The 26,703-nt window shown below is 42.5% G+C and overlaps 1 protein-coding gene across 1 annotated transcript in view; it reads left to right on the forward strand.

Annotated features, from left to right (window-relative positions):
- The first annotated feature begins 15,313 nt into the window (after window positions 1-15,313).
- LOC139207243 (storkhead-box protein 2-like) overlaps window positions 15,314-26,703 on the forward strand; it is a 78,972-nt gene continuing 67,582 nt past the window's right edge. Inside the window, exon 1 of the mRNA XM_070836903.1 lies at window positions 15,314-15,767. Within this exon, the coding sequence (XP_070693004.1) occupies window positions 15,428-15,767 (340 nt within the window). The 5' untranslated portion in view covers window positions 15,314-15,427. The remainder of the gene's footprint in view (window positions 15,768-26,703) is intronic.

Below are 26,703 nucleotides of genomic sequence, written 5' to 3' on the forward strand. Positions count from 1 at the left end.
CACCAGCGCCGCAAAGGCCTCCAGCCTGCCTCTCTGACCACCCTTCCCCACTATCCTGGCCAGACACAGCAAAGCCCGCAACACTGTTCTTCAGATAGGCTGCAATGGGATCCCAGGTCAGACCTCTGAACTCTTCTATAAAGAGACATTATCAAACTCCTGGACTGATTCGCTGTGTGGGTGGTTTTAGCCCCACTCTCAGCCTCCATACACGGCGGCTGTCCACTTATATTCCGTGAAATGTAATGTTTATTGGCAATTTTAACCTCTACTGGAAACGTCCGCCCCTTTTTTTTTCCGTCAGGGTGGCTAACCTCCACCGCTGCTCCTCATCCTCACCTGGTCACCACCAGCCATCACCAGCAAAACACCACCCTTAGCTCCCTCTTGTGGTCACAAGTGCCAACTACAATGTCTGCTGTTCCTGTATCAACCGGTATCAGAAGGAGAGCTACTATTACACGCCATCTACAGTCCGCCTCTGACACTGATTTTAGGACTTTAAAGTTAGCGTTACTAAACATCAGGTCTCAAGTCACAGCTGATCAATGATTACATGAACGTTTTCAGAATGTACTTGTGCTTTTTTTTGCACCAAAACAAAGGGAAAAATTTGGAGTTGTCATTATTTATAGGTTATTATGCTGTGGTTTTACTGGTCGGGCCCACTTGAGAACAGATTGGGCTGTATGTGGCCCCTGAACTAAAATGAGTTTGACACCCCTGCTTTAAAAATGGCCATTCCCAACAACATTAGCAGAAGTACAACCGAAACTATCAGGAAATGCTCGACGAAAAAAACGTGTTTTTCACCCGGGCCTTTACACCCACACCAGTTCTGCCTTCATTTTCAGTCAGTGAATTTGTGGACAATTTCATTTTTAATATCATTAATGTTTTGGATGCCATCGCCCCCTCGACGACCAAAGTAAGAGAAAAGCCCTATGGAGGAACGCCACACTGGTGAAGGCTCATAAAAGAAGGTGGCGAAAAACCAAACCCCAGGTGCATGGGGATATTTTCAAAGTGAGACTTTGCTTTTTACAACATTGAATTAAAAAGGCAAAGGCAGTCTTTTTTCTCTGAGATTATTAACAAAAATAATAATGACGCATGCACTTTATTTGCTGTTGTTGACAGCCTAATAAACCCCTCAGCCTCAACCCCTCAGTCTGTAACTCTGGGCAAAATGTGTATACCAGCTGTGTAATATACTGTGTGTTATTACTCAAGGTTTTCTGAAGCTTTCAGCCTCATCTTAATATTTATTTACTCGTCAAACTACTTTTCATTTATCCCACATCAAAGATGAACTTTCCATCTGCTCATCCACACACAGCATGTGTGACCGTGTTATGTCGATTGTGAAGGCTAAAACTCTGAATGTAGTTCTCTCGCCTGGTCAGTGTGTTCCTATCTGCAGCCATCACTGCATATTTGTGTTTCAACCCAGCTCTGTTAAACCAGTTATGTAATCTTGTGGCCCAAATGATCTTGTTTGAGGACAGTGCAGCCAATCAGGGAGCAGCTCCAACCAGCTCCAGCTTGATATGTTGTTGAAAAAAGTTGTGTGAAACTAACACCTGTTGCCCAAGAACCACAAAGACATACAGGAAGCCATGAAGCCGACTATGCTGCTATGTTGTGTCCTGCTGTTCTCTGTTTGTGGTGAGTTCATTCCTAAAAAAGATTATTTAGATCTTGTCATTTAGTCCAAGTCCTGGGATTTTCTGCGTGCTCTTGATCTAATTTCCCTGTAGAAACGTGATTTTCTAGCCATGAGATACAGCGTGACAAAGTAAGGCCCGAGTGAAGCAGGGCGCCGCACTGTTGTCTGGAAAAATGACAAAATGAAAGAAAAGATGTTGTAAAAGGTGAAATCTCACCCTGCTGTTTTAAGGAGACAAGATTGTAGTTGTGATTAACCCCTTGAAGGTCCTCAGAAATAATCACGTTAAAGATCCTTACACACATAAATGTGTATGCATAAAAACAAGCCATAAAAATGTTAAAAATCTTTCTTTTTTTAAAATTTTTTTTAAATAGTTTTTTAGACCAGCATCAGCCCTAATCATACATATCAAATTTTAATTAGTTTTTTAAAAAATTAACCCTTAAATTGCCATGTTTTTGTCATGATGCGCATCATTTTATGGTCTAAAATACACAAAAAATACTTGAAAAAAATTGAGAACTCTGAAAAATTCACCATCTTGCAAAATTATAAGCAATATGCATGAAAAACCGATAAAATATGCTAAAAATAAAAATCATAACACACTAGAAAGTGCTGAAGACCCTCAAAGGGTTAAGGAGACAAGATTGTAGTTGTGATTAAGAGACAAAATGACTCGTTGAGATGGGGTTTTATTTGTCAGTGTGTTGTTGAGAGACTGTAACATGAAAGAATGGTTCCTATATGGAGTCACAGTGACAAAGGGGTTAACCTGGTAAAGATCTTTCTTTATGTCAAAATGCTGAAAGTACAAGGGCAGGGTGCAGTCAGGTGGGTGGGTTAAGGTATGGTAAAGGAGAGTGATTATGGTTGGAGTAATAGATGGGGGGTGGGTTAACCGGAGGGGCAGGGCAGGGAACACTTAGTCATGGGAAAAGCCCCTAACGTCCCAGCGATACAGGTGACCAGACAAAGAGATAAACCAGTTTGAATCTGGGGCTTTCCTGTAAGGAGTTTGTATGTCTCCCCCCCCCCCTCACATGTACAAAAGTACAAACGTGTGTGTGTGTGTGTGTGTGTGTGTGTGTGTGTGTGTAGTCCTGTCCCTGGAGAATGACGCCTCAGACCGTGATGAGAAGATGATGTCTGGAGCAGCTGAACCCAGAGAGGTGAAAATGGAACATTTTCCAACTACTGTTTAAAAAGACAAAAAGGTGGATTTTCTGACTTTACTGCACAATAATACACTGTTGCCCATAAAGTTGGAATAATTGTTCAATACAACCAATTTTGTTAAAGCCTGAATACACAGTTTGCAAAGGTTCATTGTGGTTTAAGTTTCACTGTGATATGTTTGGAAGAGTTTGATCAATAAAGTTGAGAAGATATATACACTTTATTTATCAAGAATAAATCACATTGTCACAATCCTTTCATGAGAAGAGGTAAAAAACATTTGATTCCAACTTTATGGGCAACAGTGTAGATACTGAGGTCATGACGAAACTAAACTACTTTAATCTCAAAACTTATCTTTAACTATTTTGTCTATCAACCTATGCTGATGTTTTAACCTTTAAACATGCACTTTGACATTTGACAAGTTTGTCGTAAATAGATAATATCTATTGAATATATCAACTATCTAGTGCAGCCGAATTAGTAATAGCACTGCATCTAGATGGTCTATGTTGAGAAAAATGAAATATATGAGTTTATGTCAGACAATCAAACTAGTATTCTAGAAAACGAGGTTTTAGTTGTACTGCTCTCACAGTACAGAGCAGCTACAGCTGAACTGTTCTCTGTGAGTGTGAGCTCTCCTTATTCACCAGCTGGAATCCTGCGACTCTGAACCAGGTTGTTGTTCTAGACTACATTCACCTGCCAAGCGCAATAAAAGTGACTCTGAGTCTTCGCTGATGTCCTGTGTGCTACATTTGGGTCCTAAACACTCCCGTTACAAGCGGTGGAAGAAACAACAGCAGAGCTTTTGTACTGCCAAGCCGAAGACGTCCGACTGGCAGGAAAAAGACGTGCTAAGGGCATGAAAAGATAGATTCAAGATGTTTATTTGTCATGTGCACAGTAAGAACACGATGGTGACACTGAGCCATGAAATTCTTACTTTGTTCGTTTCCCTCCACACAGACACAAGAATAAAAAAAAAGAAAAAACAATTAGAAATATAAAAAAAAAGAGGGCAATGTACAGAAGAATAATTTAAAAGGATAGTGCAAATATAGTGTGCAAAAAGTATTCAAGTATTTATGGTTGTGGAGGTTAGATAATCCCATAGAAAAACATTCGTTTGAAAATCGTGAGGAGGCACCAGACGCAGATGAATAGGTTCAATTTCATGACGATTTCACAAACCTCTGTGAGACCGGGTTGGCAGGGCTAAAGCGGAGCAAGAAACCTCAGGCGGATGACCTCAGCGCTGGTAACCAGTGCAGCAGCGGAAGGTGGTGATATAATTGGAACCCACTCTTTAGACCGATGCTCAGGCCAGACCAGGAGGCAGCAGCACCAGGGCCGCCAGCCAGAACCAGTACCAATCATTATTCTGACCCGTGTTTTCAGATTTCAAGCATAAAGAAACTTCCTAAATAACTGCTCCTCATTACCAAACAATTACAACACAGACGTCCATAGGATTGAAAAGAGATTAAACATCACATTTAAGACTGATGGTTCAGATATAGATATGAATTTTAACATTCAGTCAGCTTGTGGCGTAGTTCTAAGTGATAACAACACTTCTGATCTAGTTAAAAATACAAATACAAACATAGAGATTCAGACAAAGTAGTAAAATAATTAGACAGCAGCATTTGGCTTTCTTTTAGATATGAAGTTGTAAGAAACTCCAGGGTGAGGTGTGAAGATTGTAGGGCTCACCGTCCTCATGCTGTTACAGGACTGGAGTATCATTGGGGAAAGATCTCCAAAGCTATTTATCAGTCACCTGAGAATTCTTACCTCTTCTCACCCCCCTTGTTTGGAGGTGTTTAAGAAATAGCAATCTTTTGTCTAGTATCTGGCCTCCAGGTCGGCTTCAGGATGACAGTTCAGCCTGTCTGGGTGTTCTGTGTGTTCTGCCCAGCCAATGTTCTACAGGGAACAGAAACATGGGGATTGTTGCAACTGAGCAGGGCCAGGAGAATCGCTGAAGCTCAAGAGAAACATGAGATTACTGTGGCCGAGCGGTAACAGGACATTGCCGCGTCCCAGCAGGAACAGGACAAAAGCTCACAGCTCAAAGAAAAACTGGGCTTCTTTTGTCAGTGTCTGCGAGGCAAAAATCAAAAGGATCTCCCAGGCCTAGGATGGTACACAGGAATGGGTTTACATGTGGAGCCGGAGCAGGACGGGCAGGCTGCAGACCCACAAAAACCAAGTCTGTAGTTGACTTGAGTGTAGGCTGAGATGCGGCGACGTTTATTGTGCTGGTTTGCAGCCAATAGTTGAGCTTCTCACTCAGGTGGGGAACAAAATGATTCATCCACAGTTTCTCCTCTACGGATATGGAGCTCCTCTGGCTCTGAGATTTGAGAAAAGGCGCCCGCTGGATCCAGATGTGATCATTTCATGCCATTAAGGTTGGTACCAGGGGCCACAAGGGAAGGACCCGAATGGCAGGGGGAGGCAGAGGATGATCTTCTGAGATTTAAATATGAAAATACCTCACGAGCGAAACAGGCAGGCAGGAACAGGTTAAAAAAAAAAAAAACTGCTCACAGGAACAGAAGCCAACAATGAATACAGTGCCAAGGAACAAAGGGTGCGGTCTGGAACAAGAGCTGACCGACTGATAAGGGAAGTGAAGACAATCACAATGGTACAACAATCAAAGGCAGGAAGTAACTGAGAACTGAGGACATGCAACATCAACATCAAATGCTTGTTAGACACTTCCCAACTTAATGAAGAAAAAAAAAACCAAATGAAATCTTATATACTATAATGATTCAAGTCCTAACTGTAAAACTAAACTAATCAAGAGTCATGCTACTGCCTGTGTTTGTGTCCAGCCGGCCTGTGAGAAGTATGGAGGAATCTGCACCAAGGAGTATGATCCAGTGTGTGGCAGCGACGGAAAAACATACAGCACGGAGTGTGTTCTCTGCCAGCTGAACAGGCATGTAACATGCACCAACTCACACAAGACACACACACAGGCGCACATGTGCGGGTGTTACTGTAGCAATTCAACCGATCTCCTCACCGCTGTCTACCACAGTCAGACCCGTGTGTCTAATTTGCACCACTTGTATTCTGATTTTGTTTTTGCTATCATTAATCCGATGATGACACGACGTTATATGAGGTGCCACCTCTTATACTTCCGTGCTCTCCATGATTTAGCTGCTTGTTGCTTCTAGGCATTTGAATATTTGATTGTGTCTCCACGTGCAGTTTCACCTTTCACCTACTTAGAATGCACCTAAGTACAGCTTACGTTGTACATTTCAAGTCAGACCCTCTCCTGTGACTTTGAAGTGGTTTCTCTGACACTTTTGGAATTGGCTCTCCAATGACGATCCTCCAGCTTGCCTTTAACTATCAAGGTGCTCCTTCATTTCGATAGCTTGATTTTCTTTCTGGCCCCTGTGATGCTCTCCTGTAGTTTCCCTAGTAGCCATGGGGTGCAAGGTGCCGTCGATGTCATGGTCATCATGTCATCCACGTGGAGGTAGACGCGCTCCAGATTTCTTGCCACCGATTACCCCCTAGAAAGCTCTGGTGATTACCTCCATGGCTATGGTGAAGGCCAGTGGGGAGGTGATACAACCTGCCATGGTGCCACTCTCCAGGTGATGCCACGTGGTGCTAAATCTGACGAGAGTGTTTGACAAGCACTGAAGACAATCGTACCCTTAACGCTGAAAGATTACACATTTGAAGGGGTCCTCAAGGAAACGTGATCTTGCTAGCTCTCTCATTTTCTGTGTTTTCTGCAAGTTCTCTGCTCAACTCAGTTTTGTTAAGGGGAATTTAACTTGCTTTGTAATACTTGTTTCTTTTCCTTTCTGACCCTTCTGATTCCATATCATTCTGCTCCATACTGTACATAATAACTTGTTGAGCTTTCTTTCACCTGAGCCAATCAAGTTTTCCAGGGCACTGGTCAGGTCAGCATGCATGGTCTCCCTACTCTGCCTTTTCCAAGGTTCCATTTTTATTTACCCTACCATACCATTATCTTCTGCTAGCAGTTTATAGCGAGCCTAAAACACTGCAGGTCCTCAGGTTGTCAGGTTAGCAACGCTAAAGAGTCACTCACTAGATGACAAACACGAACATGCTGTTAGAGCAGTTAGGACCAGTACAGTGACATTTCTGACTCCATTGCATCATTTCAACTCCTGCCGTCACCTGTGGGTGCGGAAGTTCTTTAATGACAATGGTCGGCAAAGCAGCACGAGCCTGTGAGGTGAAGAAAAGCAGACATTCCAGATTGCCACACACATTTGCAAATCACGGGAGGAGTGTGGCAAAAGATCACATGTGAAAAGTGCAACAGAATTGTGTGTTTTTTTTTCCAATTTTTGTAGCTAATTACTCTGATTTTTCTATCATTACATTTTTGAGTACATATTTTCAGTGTCTTCAGTACATTTTACTGTATATGGTATAAATGCTGAATGTGCTGTAACGCCATGCACTGTGTTTTTTCCTACAGAAAACAGAAGAATGTGAAAGTGGCGAGCAACGGGCCATGTCCTCTTAACTGACCGGGGTGTGCAGTGTAACACGCAGGTCATATCCATTCCCTGTACCTTGCCTTCTCAATAAAGTCATATAAAGCAACACGTCCTCCACCTTGTGAAGCATGATATTAATCCTTGTAAATGTAACATAAAATTGATAAGCATCTTAACCTGGGACCAGGGTGAGTGGATAATGTTCACAGTATGTCAGAGTGATGAATACATGTGCATATAAGGCAGACAGTGCAGCAAGGAAAGTTCAGATTGCTTAGTCGAGCAGGCAAATCAGGCAAAACAGGTAAACAAATCTGATAAGAGATAGGCAGGGAAATCCACGGTGAAAGGGTCAAACAGTCTGGTCAGGTAGGGCAGGCAAAACAAGAATGAGAAATGCTTTTATTACTTTCAGTATTGTTATTCGTTTGAAGTATTCTCTTATTTTCTTGTAATGGTTCTAATAATGGCAGTGCTCCAGATTAGAATCTGTCAGTCCAAAGACATACAGGTTATGTTAACTGGTGACTTTAGATTGCCTGTAGGTGTGGGTGTGAGCGTGAGTGGTTGTCTTGTCTCTGTGTGTTGGCCCTGTGATTGACTAGTGACCAGTCCAGGGTGGACCCCGCCAAACCAGGTGAGGGGAATGAGGCAGGACAAAATGATAAGATCTGAAACCAAAGGAGATGGTGCATAACACAGAAGCTGGTTTGACTGGTTTGACCTTAAAAACATGAAAGGCACTATGGATCCTCGTGGACCGTGGCAGTCGCAGGTGGATGGTTGAAGGCTTGATGACCCTCAAGATGGGAAATGACCCCACGAACTGTGATGACAATACCATTGGTGACGGCATGCACATGAAATATAACTATGGTTTCCCTGCCAGTAGGTAATTTGGCGAATGGGATCTACTGGGCAGTCACAACAGCGAAGGTAACAGTCTTACCATCAGAGGGGGGGTCTAACGGGATGTGGACAATGAGGAACTAGCAAAGGATGATGAAGGCCGTAGTAAATTAAATTGATTGATAAAGTAATTCAGGTTAATTCATTCAGAATGGATTTCATGTTGTGGTTCACTGCCCCATGTACAGTGACTTTACATATTCACAAGTGCACACACACACACACACACAGAAGAAGAACTCTCTGCACAACTTAGGGATTGCTCACATTATTGCCCAAACATAAGCACCATGGACGCGACTGTGTGCCAACTCCAGCCATGACTTAGTGAACTGTGCGACATTTTGGCTGGTTCTGGTAAAAAACTGGCAGCCTAGAGTACTGATGGTGCTACATGACGACATGTTAGTCAGAGTGCTTAGCAGGTGTGGGCAGGAAACAGAGGCTTTGAGGATCGGCACTGAAGTCAAGCAAGGCTGTGAGACTGTCTCAACCGTGTTCTGTTTTTACAGCTGCCATCCCCCACCTCCCTCCACAGGGGAAAATCTGCCGCATGGTGTCACGATAACCTAACTCACAGGATAACAGAGCTCATGGAAACCTGAAGCCGGAAACAGCGCAGGGCAAGAAGCAAGAAAACCACCACATCCAACATGGAGATGTAGTACACAGATGACAACACCTTGGCGTCTCTCTCTCACTTGTGATAGATTCCAAGTGCCTTTGCAAAGGATACAAACACCTCTGTCTGGCCACACTGCCCCCAAGATACGTGGGTCTACGACTGGCCACCCAACGTGTGCTCTCCTGTCTCCGTGCTGCACACCAAACATCTACTTTTAACCGATTTCACAGACTGCTGCTGCTGGAGACAAGGTTGGTGAGAGCAGTCGGATTTTAAATCTCACAACTGTGAGCTGAAAGAGCCGAAAGATTCAATAGAACTGATCGATCCCCCTGTGTTTGTCACACCCACATGACCCCTTTTCCAAAAAGGGTTTTCAGTCTTTGATGCATTTTATGTCACTCCGGCTTTTCATTCCTTGTGACTTCTATTACGTTAATATCATTCTGTGTGTATATGTGACGCTATTGTCATTGGACACTGCACATCTTCTCTCATTGGATATTGCTCTTTTATTGTCTCCCACTAATTTCTAAGGTGTCCTGACTACAAGGAGTTTTTGGCCAAAGGCACTGAGTGTTCGTAGAGATATCGTATAGCATAGTTTGCGAGTTCAAAGCTAAAGGAACACTGGCAGAAAGAGGAAGTCCCCAACAGCTGCCACCAGATTTCTGAGGAGGCAGGAGGCCAAAAACCCTAAACTGACTGCAAAAAGACCTGCAGCAAGGCTGAGGTTTCAGTGTTTACAGTAAGGTGCATGCTGAACTCTGAAGGCCTTCATGCCCGAGCTCCAAGACGTACACCACTACTGACAAGTCGGCTCCAGTACACTCAAAACCATACAAATAGGCCACAGAAGCCAAACACGCCCTTCCAACAGGACAATGATCACAAGCATACCTCAAAGTCCACCAAGGCTTGGCTTCAGAGAAAGTCCTGGAGGATACTAGAGTGTCTGTAACTGTCTCTAATCCCCAACAAAATCTTGAGTGGGATTTGAAGAAGGCAGTATTGGCGGATTGTGTGGAATTTGGAGAAAACTAATACCTGTAGTATTAGTTGTGTTGAGCTATTTAAATTGTTCTTGTTTGAGTTGTTCATTGAACACAGCTGAAAGCTTGTAAACTTTGTCAATACGCACTGGGGGTTGAATAATTTTGAGTGGAACTGTGTGAGTCAACAGAATACTAGAAACACTAATATAAAGCCATCGGATTAACAACACCACAATATCCGCAATCTTATGTGCATTCTTTGTCATCAGGAGATTCATTAGACTTTTTAGACTAGACATTTTACCAGTTTGTCATTAGAACTATTGCATGCCATCCCACACGTCTTTCATCAAAGAAAGTGAACAGAAGTCATGATCTATCTGAAAGCTTCAAACTAAATATATCAGATATGTCAGATGACTCACTTTAGACTTCATTTTAGCTGATTTCACTACAGAAATCTGTGTATTTTTTCTGATGATTGTTCCATGATCATATTTTTTACTGACCAGCATTGGTGTATTAGTGCTGCAGTTGCTCACTGTTACCACTTGAGGTCAGAGCTCACTCAGTCTAAATGGATTCACATACACTACTCACAAAAAGTTAGGGATATTCGACTTTCAGGTGAAATATATGGAAAATGTAAAAAGTGAATGCTACAGTGATATTATATCATGAAAGTAGGGCATTTAAGTAGAAGCATGCAATGGTAGTTTCTTCATTTTAAACAATTTATTGAAAGAAAATCTAACAACAGTGGTAGGTATACCACAACAAAACATTTTCAGTGTCTCAATAAATTGGGATGTGGCCAAAGGACGTCCACTCCTCTCCTTTCTGTGACTCTTCCAGTCTCTCTGTATCACTGTTACAACCTCCTGATGACACTCTGTGACCCTCTACGCTCAGTGAACACCTCCGTCTGAGGACTTCCTGTTTGAAGCCTCCAGTGTTGAGGTGCTGCTGATCAACTGTTAGGTGTCGTCTTGGTCTCATGATGTCAGAATGTGAACAGCATGATGAGGAGGACTGTTTAAATACCAATTCTAACTGAAGCAGGAAATGTATTGGTGGATTCATGGATCAAACCTGTTGTGAATGTTGCTGTTAAGCTTCTTGTTAGAGAACAGCAACTTGTGCAGAAAGTACTGAAACACTGAACAGTTGGACATGTGCATTCAAAAGTTTAGAGAAGGTCACATTAAGTTCACCTGGAAAGGTTAGAATGCATTTTAGGTTCATCCTGAAATTTCACCTGAAAGCTGAATATCCCTAACTTTTTGTGAGTAGTGTAAGTTCCATAATATCAATATTATAACCAGGATTAATATCAAGATTCATATGTATCAGGGCTAAATGAATAGAAAAGAATGTATTTACTGTCATAGGCAGTGCACCTACATTTCAATGAATACTGAACAGAGTTCAAATATACAAGCTATAAAAACAATTTTCCATCTACGTAATGTTGCTAAAATCAGGCCCATCTTGTTTATAGATGGTGCAAAAAATTAGTCCATGCATTAGTCACTTCTAGGTTGGACTATTGTAACTCCTTATTATCAGGCTGCCCCAATAAATCCTTAAAGACTCCAGCTGGTCCAGAACACTGCTGCTCGTGTTCTGGTTGACTATGTGAGATCTTCCAGAACTTGGGTGCCTGTGGACCTGAAACTGCGTACTCTCTCCACTCTTTCTCCATTTACGTGCGATGGAGGATGGTCATCCTGCTTCTTCCTGATGTGGTGTTCTTCTGGTGTTAAGCACTAACTTATTTTCAGAGCACCGACCTCCTCCCTGTAAGCTGACTCATCGCCCTCAGCTGTCAACCCCGCCACGTCATGTCATCTGCAAAATGTAATGCTTGTGTTTGTGCTGTGGGTTGGTATACAGTCATGGGTCTACAGAGATTAGAGGGGCGGGCTCCACACAGGGCCTTATGGAGGCTCTGTGCTGAAGTGAGAGTGGTGGGGGCCCCATCCTGACTGCGAACAGCCCTAAACTATGGGCTTTATCAAAAAGGAAGGTTTTTAGCCTAATCTTAACTGGCTGCTCTACCAGTTAGGCACTACTGCTGGTGGTCAGGTAACTGGTGATGTGCCGTAAGCCTTACCACGCATGCAGGTCGGACCTGGCCTCATTGTACAGCTCTGTGTTGCCATGTTGCAGTTTTTTAAGTTGGATGTCTTCAGTTATCCGTGGTCTCACATGGCCGCATTCTGTGGCAGTGACTTAAAGTAGCTGTCTTAAAAGCTTTTTATGTCAAACAACGCAGCGGGAGCGTAGGTGTTAATGGCGTCACCTTCAGAACTCCCTCAGGCCGTACTTGCGCGTCTCCAGCCGATGGTCTGACTATGTCGATGAGAGGTCTGAATGCTGGGGTTAAAAACAAGGAGGCCAGTGATGCTTCTTACCCTTGTTTAATGTCGCTATAAACATGGTTGAGTGTGGGGAACTGCATGTATGGCAATGATTTGCATCAACACACAACTGGATGCAGAATCCTCAGCCACAGCCCTGCACATGCACTCTGTCTCGTGCTGTCACTCGCTTACTTGGTCGCCTCCAAAGTCCTTTTGATTTTTTTCCAGTAGCCTCGACTTTGACCTTGGTTGGCTGTTCTTGTTTTCTGTTGGAACAATTAATAATAATGCTTCTTTTTGATTGGACGCTGTTCGTGATCAATGATGAGACCTAATATGAGTTTGAATGTCACATTTTTTAGCCATTGCATTTTTTTTTTTGTAGCACTCGTGAATATAATTTCTATTCACATGGCTTCTTTGAGAAACAGATTATGACATTCCAATTGTCCAGTTATGAAATCTGTTATCTGACACTCAACGGCATGTTTCTTCTAATGATATAAGAGCAGATATTGCTTTATTAGTCAAACGAAGATGTCACAATGTCACAGCAGACACGAGGAGATCTAAACAAATACGTTAGAGGAAGTATGAAAATAGAAAAAAGTATCGCACATTGTGAAGTGAAGAAATTACAACATTCCACAGTTGACTGTTGCACTTGTCGAATCCCGTCTGCTCTTTAGTCTCCTCATCATTGGTTGTGAGTCTTGGATTCTTTTGCTCCTTTTATCTGCTCTTGCTTTGCTTTGCTTTGTTTCGTCTTGTTTTGTTTTTGTGTGTTTCTCTGCTGGGGCCTCTCGCCAGGTCATAATTGTAAATGAGAAGCTGTTCTCAACTGATTTTACCTGGTAAAATAAAGGTTAAATAAAATAAAATAAAGTGAGGTAAAAATAGGAATAAATATATTGCACATTGGTGAACATTATAGTGCCAGGTTGTCAGCTTTGGTCCACTGGGAGCAGCGCTGCTTGTAGAGTCTGACTCCCACACACCCTCGGGGTGGAAAAGGGCTTTATGGATTACGTGATCGTCAAAAATCCTCACCAACTTCTACAGCTGCGTTGTTGAGTTCATCTTAACCGGCTGCATCACCATCATGGACCGTAAACGCCTGCAGAGAGTGGTGAAGACTGCGTCCAAGATCACCAGGACTCCCCTGCCTTCTCTGCAGAGCATCTACAGACACAGAGTCCACCGGAGGGCTGCCTCCATCATCAAGGACTCCATCCACCCCCAACACAAACTGTTCACTCTCCTCCCCTCAGGCCGGAGGTACAGGAGTCTGAAATGCAGGACGTCCAGACTCAGAAACTCCTTCTTTCCCTCCACCATCAGGCTCCTTAACAGCCGATAGAAGTCACAACTACCTCTAATCTGCACATTCATCTGCACACTGACTGTACTTTATGTTAAGTTGCACATTTTGTAAATATATTTATATGTTAAGCAATAGCAGTTTATTTAGCAATAGTAGTTTATATTTATATGTTTTTATATTTTATTCTATCCTCTTCTTTTTTTTACTCTTTGGCATTCAGTGTGGATGGCAAAGTAAGATTTTCATTGTACAGGGAAACCCGTTTCTGCACTGTACACTTGACAATAAACGCTTTGAATCTCTTTGAATCTCTTGAATCTCATTTTGAAAACTTCTACAAAGCTTTCTTTAGATATTCTTAACACACACTACCAATGTGTGTCATGAAAATATCTATTTGACTAAGTATAATGTAAATAGATATAGTGGTGCACTTTGTCACCTCATTACCTCCTGTAAATGTATTATTTGGCGTTTTTTTTTTTTACTTTCGTCACAACCACGATTGAGAGGCAACATTCAAATAATCAGTTGGTTCTTTATTATTGGTTCTTGTGGACTCTTGTGTGTCTGAGTGTGGAGGTTGGGGTTGGACCAGAGAGACCAACAAGGGAGAGGGAGGGAAACACAAGGGCACAAACCAAGACACGGCAGTAACCGTGACACTGTCAGACTTTTAACTTCTTCCTATATGTGTTTATGGAGGGTGTTTGGCAAATATCAATTTACCATTTTATTATTATGTTTTATTTTTTATCATAACTGAAATACGTTCGTCTGTCTCAGTGATTAGCTGGCGACCGGTCCTGGGTGTATCTCACCTAAAGTCAACTGGGTTCAACTCTGTTTTTTTTCTTTTCCCCAACATAAATGAATACTTAGAGACTGCTTCTAAACTGCTCTCCTTTCTGGCACAAGGTCAGTTATCAGTCATTTGACAGGATTTTTGATTTATCCTAAAACAGGCAGGCCACCACTTCAGGACACGGTGCTGTTCCCAGGACCCCCCCCCCGGGTTAATCCGACCATGAGCAGCATCTCTCTTCACTGCACCTGTTAACCCATCAGGGCTCTGCATGTGTCGTCAAATGAAAATCATGCGTCGAAACAACTAAAAATTTTAATTTGAAAATTTGGCCGGAAGCTAAGTGTTTCCTGCTTCGCTGTTGACGCGCTCTTCACACCGCTCCGTCCCGATGCCTGCCATCACCGTACTCGGATGAAACGGTCCTGCATCCAACCGTGTTCTCCGGCACCTCCGGAGCGGCGGGCGCCAGACGGGACGACGTTCACCGGCGGCGGCGGCTGCGGGATTCTCGCTACCTCGTTAACCGTAAAGACGAAAGGATACAGGTGTCCCACGAGACCCGGTGGCCGCCTACTGACGAGAAAAGGGGGGCTCACCGCATCTGTTGCCTAGGTGAACTCATTAACACGTTAGCATCCAGCTAGCTGCCTCGCGGAACAACGAGGTTTAAATTACACCGTATGTCACGAATGTCACCGCTCGTTTCTGGCGGACAGCGCTTCGTTTTCAGCAGCTACTGGCGTCGGTGTGGGGGGGACGTTTTCCACCAGGAGTAAAAGACCTGCTCCGAGGGTGCTGGAATGGGTCTCCGAATCTAGAGAGCTAATGGGGGCTAGCAGGCTAGCTTCACGTAAATACAGTTGAAGGCTATGCGGCTGGTGCAGAGCGTAGCTAGCAGCTACACACCCTGCTAACTAACATGGACGGTCTGTTTTCCACTCAGTCTGGCGGCGCCTCACACACGTTATTACAATGATACTACTGCTTTCGATAGTCAGCTAGAAAGCCGACGCGACAATGGAGTCTTTCCTGCAGATAGCTCCCCATTCCCTGGCCATAGTGCTGTCCAGGGTCGGGTCCGGGGAGGCGGTGGGGGCGGTCGGGGTGTCAGAGAGCGACGAGCTGCCGAAGCACCACACCGGCTACGAGATTTTTGCTGATTTCAAAGCAGAAAATACCCAGCAACACGTGTGGAACCAGCGGATTACCGAGGCTGTGTCCGAGACTTTCTTCCTGGGATGGATAGACGAGCATGTGCTGCTGATACAGGGGAAGGAGGACCATCTGGAGGTACTGAGGGAGGGATGGATGCGGAGGTCCCTCAATCCGCCACGAGGATTCACCATCAAATACCTGGGTAAGGCTCCTCCGTCCGCTGCCGTCTGCTTCCGTTTAGGCCGACTCGTTCTCAGCGCTTCACCGAGACGTTAGTGCGGCCCTCGGTGACCGCAGCTGGTGTAGCTGCTCCTCTGTAGCACTGGGGCTTAATTCTAACACTGGCTTATCATAAAGGTGAAGAAGCTGGAAAAGTTTATTATGAACGGTCCAGAGTAAAAGATTTCTCCAATGAATAGATAACAGCAGCACTGACATTTAAAGAAAACATGTCTGTAACCCTGTTTTTATGAAATAAAAGGCAAATAAAAAGTAATGATGCGCCTTTTTCCTCTACTTCTTCCTCCACGTGGAAGAGGATCAGGTGCGAAAAGTCATTTGAAATCTGATTCTGATGTCACAATTGAAATGATTTTTATTCTAAGAATCCTGGGTCTACATTGTGACTGTCTGGTTAAGCAGCTGACAGGGTGCAGGCCTCATCTGAACCCTGGAGATCTCAGCTCATGTCCTGTGGTTGCTTAGTTGCATCGTCTTTCTTTTGTCTTTTGGTTCCGGGTCATGTAGACATGCAGGAAAATGGACAGAATGAGAACCACTAAAGCAAATAAGCCAAAGTATTTCCAAACAGACATGTGGCGAGTGCCTGTGTGTGTGTGTGTGTGTGTGTGTGTGTGTGTGTGTGTGTGTGTGTGTGTGTGCAGGTGTGTGTGAGACAGCTCTGCCTCTGACTGATCTCAGAACTCATCAGGAACCGTGGTTCTTTCTGTTGTTCCTCTGGTCTCTCTCCTTTTTTTTTTTCCTCCTTTGATGTAATTGCTCGATTCACAAAGCTCTACGCACGAATCATTTTGCTCCAATTAAAATATTTTAAGTACGCGCAGACATGTCTTTGCCTCAATTTGCACGGCCCAGAGCAAATTTGTGACCATTTGCATATTTCCGTTGCGATCGTGCCACGGTTTCACGGTCCTGTGGGGACGTATTAGAAGCTCGACACATTCACGATGTCGTTTGTAGTGTTGTTAGAGTTTGCCAAGAGTTTTCATGCTTTACACGAGTGAGTACATATTTTCATCTCGTTTAGGTGCTTTGTGCCTGTGGCGAACGTGACAGCTTTGTGCTGTCTCGACTGTTCTAATGTGACTTGAGCATGGTATTTTGTTCTTGTAATAACAGGTGGTTGTGTATAGGAGAGGTCGTAACCTCTGCGTCCGTTCAAACATGGTCTCTGGTGTAAGATGGGACTGTTTCCCTTGATTTTTTTTTTTCCTCGGCCATCCACCGACTCCTGGTCGATGACCTTTGGCCTCTTCCCAGTGGATGCTGTGAGAGATATTGGACTGATGTTCACAGACAGACAGCAGTTATCTGTTTCTGGTGTTCATTCAGTTTTTTGTCCCAGTTCCTCGCTGTTTCATTGGGTTGGGTGATATATAGATACAGTCAGGTGGGGTCAGAGGTATTTGTCCTGTAAGTACAAATTATAAATGTACTATATAAAACACTTAGAACCAAAAGAACCAACCAAAGTTGAGGCTAAAATAAATAATTAACACTGGAAATAATAAATAAATCCTAATTATTCATATTTTATTATTTAAATTAAAGGTGGGTTCAGGTTTTTTGTTTCACTTCAAGTTCGTAGCAGCTTGCTGGGGTTGCAATCAGGTGTTGCATGGGGGTCACACGCCCCAAATATTTAAATCATGGATGTTTGAGAGTCCTTAAACTGCCAGAAAGCTCATCTGTTTCCCTTAATATTAAGTGTGTAAGTCCAGAAAGTGCATGTTCACTGAGCTGTTCCTGCTTTACGTCAGTGTCAACCTGCAACAGTGAACACAACAGCTTGTGTGCATGCCAAAGATCAACTTTTTCACTGATTTGGTCACCCCATTGTTTTGGTACAGCATGGTATTCGGCAATGACCTGATGAGTAGTTGCTGTAATTTTGATACCCTAGTTTTGTATTAATGTAAAGATTGATGGTGACTCAACTTAATATTTTCCAAATATTTTAATCTGAATAGAGAGTTTCTCTGCCCGAGCAGTGGCTGACATAAGGGGTCATCTTCTAATATAGAATCACAAAAAAACCCAGCAGGGTATTGAGTTTACTACATTTACTCAAATACTTTACTTAAGTACAAATTTGCGGTAATTCTTGTGCCACCTCATCCCTCTACTCTACTCCACTACATCAGAGGAAAGTATTGTACTTTTTACTACACTATATTTATCTGACAGCTTTAGTTACTGGCTAATTTGTGAAATCGGATTAACAATTCAAAATATGATATATAAATAAATTATATTATTACATCAGTAAGGCTTTATTGGTCCCCAGGGGGACTTAACAGTATGTATAAGTGAACACATTAACACATCAATAATTAGAATCTTAACTTACGGTGCGACTTCATGTCTACTCACATCTTTGTGTATGCTTTATGTAATCATGCAGTGCCAAAAATCTGTGAACACGGAAAATACTTTAGTACTTTTTCAGTGCAGGACGTAGTTGTACAGAGTATCTCCATGGTGTGGTATTACTATTTGGTATGTTTTGGTTTTTTTTTGGATTTACACTCATTATCATGCACTTGTATGAATGCAACCACGCGAAATTTTAACTCACACACCCAAAAACAATTGTGGTACATGTGACCAGTCTGGAGTTCTGCAAAGTTTTTGGTCTGTTCTGTTTCCTTCATTCATAGATCTGTGATCTACAAAAGTTTTTCACTTCACTATCATTGACATGTATGTTGGATATAAACCAGTCATTGGTGCTGTTCATTACATCTGGACTGGTGTTTGAGTGAGTTTCATTCTGTCACCTGTCTCTTGCAAAATTAGTTTTCAGTTGGTTTGTCACTAAACTCACTTTCAACTGACAATGGTCAAAATGTGCATGTTAGCAGATGACAACTCTTAATCTTCTGTGTGTGTGGGACACACATTGTTCCTGGCACATGGTGAATATCACTCTGTGTCCTGTGTGCAGAACAGAATTACTACAGCAGAGTTCCACTTGTAAAGTTTTGTTTACCAGCTGTAGCACGCTAGTCGGCTTAGTTACAGCAAAAGTACACAATGATTAGTGTCAAGTCAAGTTGGATGCCGTCATTGTTCAATTTAAGTCAGGTATGTCTGTGGAGCCACTGCAAACAGAAGAATAATAAAAATCTTTTTGTGCACCTTTCAGAACAAGGTTACAAGGTGCTTGTAAAAGGAAAACAGTGCAAATACATTGCAAAAAAAAGAAAAATCATTTATGCCAAAACAATCAGAGAAGACTGTTATAAACAAGCTTAGCAGAACTAGAATGGTAAACTGTGTAATCTCACCACTGGCGCTGCTTCACACTCACCCTTTGTCTCCAACATTATCAGTTCCCATCACTAGCGAGCGAGCTAGGTGGCAGACCATGAGGGGCTTTAAAAGTTAAAGCGCCGTGCTGCTTGCCTCCTTAAACTTGGATTCCCAGTTGTATGACTGTGTTTAGTTGTTGATTTGTGCAGTGTCTTAACAGGAGCTCAGCTTGTTTCTGTGTTAATACGGACTTCTGATGATTCAGATCTTTTAACCAGTGAAGAATATAGGTAAAATAATACCAAGACTTAAAAAACGTATAAAAATGCTAAAACTGTTAGTTAAAACTTTATAAAAAGTCAGTTTATGATGGAGACTCCGGCAGGCGCAGATGGACACACTTCTTATTGACACTATGTTTTTTTGTTGAATGTGTCAGTACACAGATGTGTCAGTGCTGGCTCTGTTTGACAAAAGGCAGCGTGATACACAACCTTAAGAAATGCAGAAGTGTTCATAAACACCATTTCTTATTCAGGCCTTATTCACAAAACTTCTTAAAAGTAAAGGTTGCTCAAAAATGGCTAAGTTAGTAAAAACCTCTAAAAATAAGGGCAATGTCTGCCCTAACTTTAGCACTCCTAAGTTTGTGGTCTGAGAGTAATTGCAAAAGTAGCTCCTGAGAGAATTGAAAGGCAGCGCAGAGGACTCTAAAATCACAAAGACCTGGTCACAATCAGTCAAATGCTGCAGGTAATGTGTCTGATTTCATCAGTATTTTGGAAAAATAAAACAATGAAGAGAATGCAACAAAATGATTTCAATGGGCAGCCGGCCAAACCTCAAATGGTTACTGCTCCACACATGGATGGTTTGGAAAACCCAACTATTACTGCTGGCTAATCAATGAAGCTGTCAGACAACATTGATAGGTAGGTAGCTAGTGTTGATACAGAAATGAGTAGGTGTGTGTGTAGGTGGACACATTTTCTTATTGATGGGTATTTGTTAGAATTAGGTGAACTTCCAACCGTGCTAATGAATAAGGTTCTTTGGCCAGTAGCGTTGCTTGTATGTAGCAGTTGCGACCCAATCACATGCTAACCTTTCTGTTGTGTGTTTAACAATTTGCCCACAGTTGGTGGATCCTGATATCAGATGGTGCATACACCCATACATGCAGAAGTGTTTTTGGGCCTGATCCAAGTCCAATCAATGTGTAAGAAACAGTTGTCTTTGATACAACAAATCTAAATACATGCGAAAACACTGATAATGGAATATAGTTGATTAGCTTAAATGATCAATATCACATGGATACAAGTTCAACTGGGAGGTATTTACTCACACATGTTCACAGAAACATTGTACTGAACTAACAGGAGCTGTTCATATTCAGAAATGTAATCTAAAAAAGATGTGATGTGTTTAAACTGCAATGTGTGACGGTGCAGGATGATGTTTTCTGTAACTTTAGTCTTCTCTGTCTAAGAAGGAGTATTGTTAATGATGATGATGATGGTGGAAATGAATTTTGACTTATAGATCATGGAGCAAGGAGATGTGAAAATTGGGATGTATATAACCTTTGCGTACTCATGGAGCATGCATGGTCCCCCTGTATTTGTTAGAAGACCACAAATGCTTATATAACTATTGTATTGATAACACAGGGAGCTGTTTGTCCTTTCTATAGTGAAACATTTCTTCTTTAGCCTGCAGTGATGGTGGTGTGTGTGTGTGCATGCGTCCATGTGTGGGTTTTCTGCTCTGATTAAAGAAAAGAAAGGCAGCAGTGCCATGAATGAAGGTCTTCTCCCCACCACCACAGGCATGTACAGACAAAGGACTGGTGGTGGTAGAATGGAGCTGTGCCACACAGACACACACATAATCTGTGGATCACATATTTAACCTGTGCTATACAGCTGAGATCAGTGTCCTGTCCTGTCTTTGGGATTCCCTACCCTAACTGAATGATTGTCATTTGTATTGAATGAATATATAGATATTAATAAATAAACTTGACATTTAAAGTTGAAATAATTCCACTGACCGGGCCAGTGAAGAAGAAAAAGCACCACTTGTATTATTGGATGTACTGCATTTATGTGTTTAGCACTATAATAATATCAATTTATTAATTAGTTTTATTTTGTATTGTTGATTTGATTCTGCAAAGTAACTAACCAGTAACTAAAGCTGTCAGACAAATGTGGTGGAGTAAAAAGTACAATATTTCCTCTGAGATGTAGTGGAGCAGAAGGTAGCAGAAAATAGAAATACTCAAGTAAAATACAAATACCTCAAATATAGTACTTTAGTAAACGTACTATGCAGTGCTATGGTTGTATTGTTTTTTTTATTATGTAAGAGAAGATAACCTATAATGCAGCTGCTTCTCATGTCAGAGAAAAAAATAGCTTGCAAATATCGAGTCCAGTTACCAGTCCAGTACCCAAAAAAGGGGTGGAAAGGTTCGTCTGGAGTTTTGCTCTAGTATTTGGTTTCTGAATGTTTCGATGTATTTAAAGGTAGATTGTTCCATATACCTGAGAGGCCGCGGCTGGCTCGGCAGAAACCTCCCAAAACCTCTGTGCTCCGTGGAAGTAAGAACAATATGTCGTAGGACTGTGTGAACTTCCTTCATCTTACATTTAGCGAATCAATAGCTGTGTTTCCAACTAACGTCAAACTAATTCTAAGCAAGCTTCGAAAAGTTCCAACAAAGAAAAAGAATGAAAAGCAAATTAGACGCGTTTCCATCGACACATTTGGAGGGAGTGAACTAGGCTCAGGTCGGAACATTCACGCAGCGCGCTTTCATACACACCCCAGCTGATGGGAGCACAGAGATAGACAGGGCTGGGGGGCAGCTGAAAACCTGCTGGAGCTGGGATGATATGCTTTTCCTCCGATCCAAAAACAATGCGCATCAAGTCGGTCGGCCTGTCTGACCTTAATTTGAACTGCATCATTGCTTTACTGCCACTAACTTTAAGTGGTGGATAAAACATACCTTTACAGTAGAATGAATAAAAATGTATACTGCTAATGTTCCATTTAGCTGTCCTTGCTCATCAAGCTGCTGCCACGTGTAAGGATTAATTAACAATTTACTTTCTCCGAACTGTAGGTAGTTGATTCATTGTTTATTTAAGTCAGTGGTAATTAATTTAAATCAGTAATTAAGGAGTTTCCCTGTGTTGAGTGCTCTCGAATGACAAACTACATCATTAACACCGGTGAACACAGAAGTGCCCTGAACAAACCTAGCAGTAGCCAAAAGTGAGAACATGGAAAGAGAGCCATGAGTCTCCTCCTGTTAGAAACCACAGAGGTCTTAGCTCCGTCCTGCTCTGTGAGCTGGACCCTGCACGTCCCCGCTGGTGTGTCGCACGCCACCAAGTGCCCCGCTCCGAGTGATGGAGCTTTAAATCCACAAACTTTAAAGTGAGGAGGTACAGATTGTATCCCTGCGGTCTGCTTTCTCACTTTAGCTTTGTGTTTCTTGGAGCGGGTATAACGTCACATCACTCCTAGATCACAACAATAAATTTTCCACCTCCTTATAGGCTAAAGTATCAATTGAGGCATTAAAAAACAATGAATGAATTGTAAAAAAAAAATAATAAAATAAAAACGAAAAAACAAGATACTTAGTTAATTGAATCCATTTTGTATTGTCTCACCAACGGCTCACCAGAATTTGTCTTGGATTGCCAGATTGCCATTTTTCATGCTGTTCATATACAAAGTCGAAGAAAAGTCTGATTCTCATGGAATCATGGATCAAAGAAACATTGGCAGTCAACTTAAACTCCCCTCCTGCACGGAGTCTTCTGCTCGGTCTGCCTGTCAAGTGCAGTAGCTTGATCCAGGCCGCTGAGATGAAGCCAGGTCACTGGAAAGATGTGAGCGCAAACAGTCACAGGCTCAGTTCCATTTCATCCACTCCACCTCTCAGTGACCATAGCCAGGTTCAAGTTGGGTTAGCTTCGCTCTGATCCTGGTGTATCACTGGCTCTCTTTGTTCTACACCTCTGCAGCATCCGGCTGGATGCTGATCATTTCAAAGTCTGCTTGGTCTTAATCCAAAATGAGAAAAAAAAAACAGATTAAAACAAAAACGCAGGCGTAGTTAGAAGGAGCTACAGGCTGCTGTTGGAGGCGATGGTTCGTGTTGTCATTAGTCACACCAAACAGCCAATGTGAACTGTTGGCTGAGGTCGGCCTACTTCTTCTTTGTCTCATACTGGACTGAGGGCAGACTACAGTGACTCACGACCGCCCCTCAAGTACTAAGTGTTATGGTGTGAAATTGTTGTTTAGGGCTGGCTGGTTCCAATGCTGACTTCAGTAGATATCTCTACAGAACAGTACAGACATGAGTGATGATGTCAGTGCTGATATTTCTACACATTCTAGTCATATTTGTTAGTTTTTGGATGTTTTAAATTTAAACTATCTTACACATTGGTCCATTTTTCAGCATCGTTAATATACATGTGTTTTGTTATTTTGAGTTGCTTAATAAGTAGTGTAGAAGTGTGTAAATGCAAATATTGCACTGTTTTAGATTTAGAAGGTTTGTTTTAGAGCAGTAATTTCTTTCTTTCTTTTTTTTTTGTTCATTTGAGTTTTCACAGTGAAAGAAGTGATGCTGGTCACGCTGCTCATCATGATGCCACAAGAATAAAATGACTGAACCAGATAGTTTGGTGTGGTTATTGATACCAAAGACTGCTACATTATCTATCTTGTCTTGATTGTCTAGTTTTCAAAGACCACGCATTACTTGCTTCATTTGTAGCAAGCAAAGGTGTGGCAAGAAGCACTTCCAAGAACCATTCAACGTCTTGAAAGTAGTTTTTCTAACAGTGAGGATTGATGCTGTCACCTCCTCGAACAGATAAGTTGCTGAACGTTGAAATGATTTAGTCTTAAATGATTGGCTGACATCCACCATGAAAAGACCAAAGCAAACAGTACGTGTGTCCTTTAATGCTTCCCTGCTACCCTGTTTGTGTCTCACAACTCCAGAGCTCCTACCCCCCCCCCCACACATAAATCACACAGTGCATCACTGTGGCTCATTTAGAGCTATGTGGGGTTTCTTGACAATGGAAAAAAAATATAATGTTGCCATATTTATCCTTACTATACTCTTCCTTCTGGTTGTCCCCTGCCCTGTAGCTTTACTCATCTGCACTGATAAGAGCAGAACATGTATCCGGGTGTCTTTTGGGTATTTGACTCGGGGGCACTCAGACAGCTCCGTGTGCTGCAGTGAACTGTGGAGCTTTCACTAGTTAGGAGATCAAGTTACAATAACTATGTGGTTACTGCACACCTCTCTCTGAGTCTGTCTCTACAGACACACACACACACACACACACACATACTTGATCATGTACAGACAGATGTAGTGCATTTTAAAAGTAATTGAGCTGAGCCTTTCATCAGGAGGAAAATGACTTCTACCACAGATCAGCGTGCAGTGTGTCTGTATGTTGTGTGTTTTGGGTTGCCAGCTGTGTGTGCCTGCAGGCACGGAGTTTTCTGCCCCTCTAACTGTCTCTATACCTTTATCACTCCTCTTTTGTCTCACTCTGTCATTTTTACATCCTTTTAATTAGTTTCATTTGGAGTTCAGAGCCGTGTGCTGACAGGACTGGATTTTCCACTGTTACCAAAGCAAAAACATAACAGCTGCATCAATAATCACAACTCAAATGTGAACTGGCTTTCTTCGACTTCTCTTTTATTCAACCAACTAAAAGAGCAGATATCTTAGTGTGAGCATTACACAGACAAAGCCCAAGTGAAGAACAGGAGAATGAACCAGTGGGCTTTGTGGGATGTTAGCATACAGTTGATACACATACAGCAGTACCTGCTGAAACTTGTCATAACCTTGCAAGGAGTTGTCCTGCTTTGTTATTTAATTTTTGAGTAACTTCAGGGAGCATTTAGTTGGTCACAATGACATCAGTTGCAGAAAGTGGCTTTGGGACAAAGTAATTTAATACAGTGAGCTGTAAATGCATGACATGATAGGATGTCAAGACAGTTGTCTTAAGATCTACGGCCATGAAGTCGATTGAGGGCATCATCCAATCCTATCCTACCCTATAAGGCAACAAACTCAGGGTTAGGATGAATAGCCTTTTTATCTCACCCTCTGACACACTGCCGCTCCCCCAGGGTTGTATCCTCCCACTCTGGCTCTTCTCTCTTAGTACAAGCACCTTGGCATTCTACAATAGCTCAAACACCATTGTTAAACATACAGATGACAGAAACACAAGTGGACTGACAACAAAGACCATCACCCCAAGCGCAACTCATCAAAAAGATCTTTTGCAGCACCCTCCCCGAAGCCCCTGGAGAAGCCATAACTATCTCCAATTCATTCACATTTCTTGGCACCTAAGTCAGCAATACCTGAGGATGGAACATCGGCGTTGACCACATGAGACTATTTTCCCAAGACATCTTAGAACTCCTTCACTTCTTTCTAATTTCTAATTCTTTCAATCTAATGTGACGATGGTATCCTTTCATGCTGTGTAGTGATGGTAATGCTTGCTGCTGACACTGTTGTACCGAGCTTCCCCTCCATGCTGTGCTTAATGTGACGTCCACCGACCTCGGCTGCGTGGTCATTCAAGATTATGATGATGATGCTGAACTTGTTACTCCCACGCTGAGAGAATGAAGATCATGATTTATCAGCCCCAAATGGTGAAGTACTGCAACCCGGAACGTGGGAGGGGGTTCAACAGGATGGACCGAAACATCAGCTACCATCCAACTGGCGTTCCTCTCAAACAGTGGTGGGTATCGTTATCTTTGTTCATGCTTGACGCTGCGATGCAAAATGCTTGGCTCTTACGTTTTAATTCACCCCGAGGGCCCAGGACAGCCATCGGATGGACTAACACTCCAGAGAGACTTGGTGAGGGTGTACGTGCACATGTACATGACCCATCCAGCCGACGCGCCGAGGCCCATAGATGTCTGTGCTGAAGAAGCTGATGGTTGCCAGATTCATCAAAGATCATCAAAGAACTCACTCTCCTGTGCCTGAAGTCCAACAGAAGGCCGGCGCTCACTGCTGTAAGCAAGCAGTGTCCTCCTGCCTTAAATGCACTTTCACTTCACACTCAATATTTCGTAGCTGTGAACCAGTAAGGAACAGCTGAAGTCCCAGAATGGCTCCGATAGCCCACCTGTATTATCCCTCTGTTATGCAATGTGTTCACATGAAGTCTGCTTGCTTAACTGGTTGTGATTTATTGTAGGAATTCTATTTGTATAAGGCTTGCAATTATTTTGAGGTTGACTATAGCACATGGTGTATGTAATGCATTTGTAAATCCGCTTTTTCAGGACTCCTATTGGCTTATGCAAGTTTCTCTGTGTGTGTGAGTGAGAGAGAGAGAGAGACAGAGAGAGACAGAGAGAAACAACGAGACATAGAGGGAGGTTGCTATATGTACATTTGCACTCAAAATGATTCAACCCCCACTGCAAATTACATGTACTGGCAAAATGTACAAACCTCCAGCTGTGTTCAATGAACAGCTTAAACAAGAACAGTTTAAATAGTTCAACACAACTATTTTTACAGGTGGGTT

The sequence above is a fragment of the Pempheris klunzingeri genome, chromosome 9 (genome assembly GCF_042242105.1).
Source record: "Pempheris klunzingeri isolate RE-2024b chromosome 9, fPemKlu1.hap1, whole genome shotgun sequence".
Classification (NCBI taxonomy): domain Eukaryota; kingdom Metazoa; phylum Chordata; class Actinopteri; order Acropomatiformes; family Pempheridae; genus Pempheris; species Pempheris klunzingeri.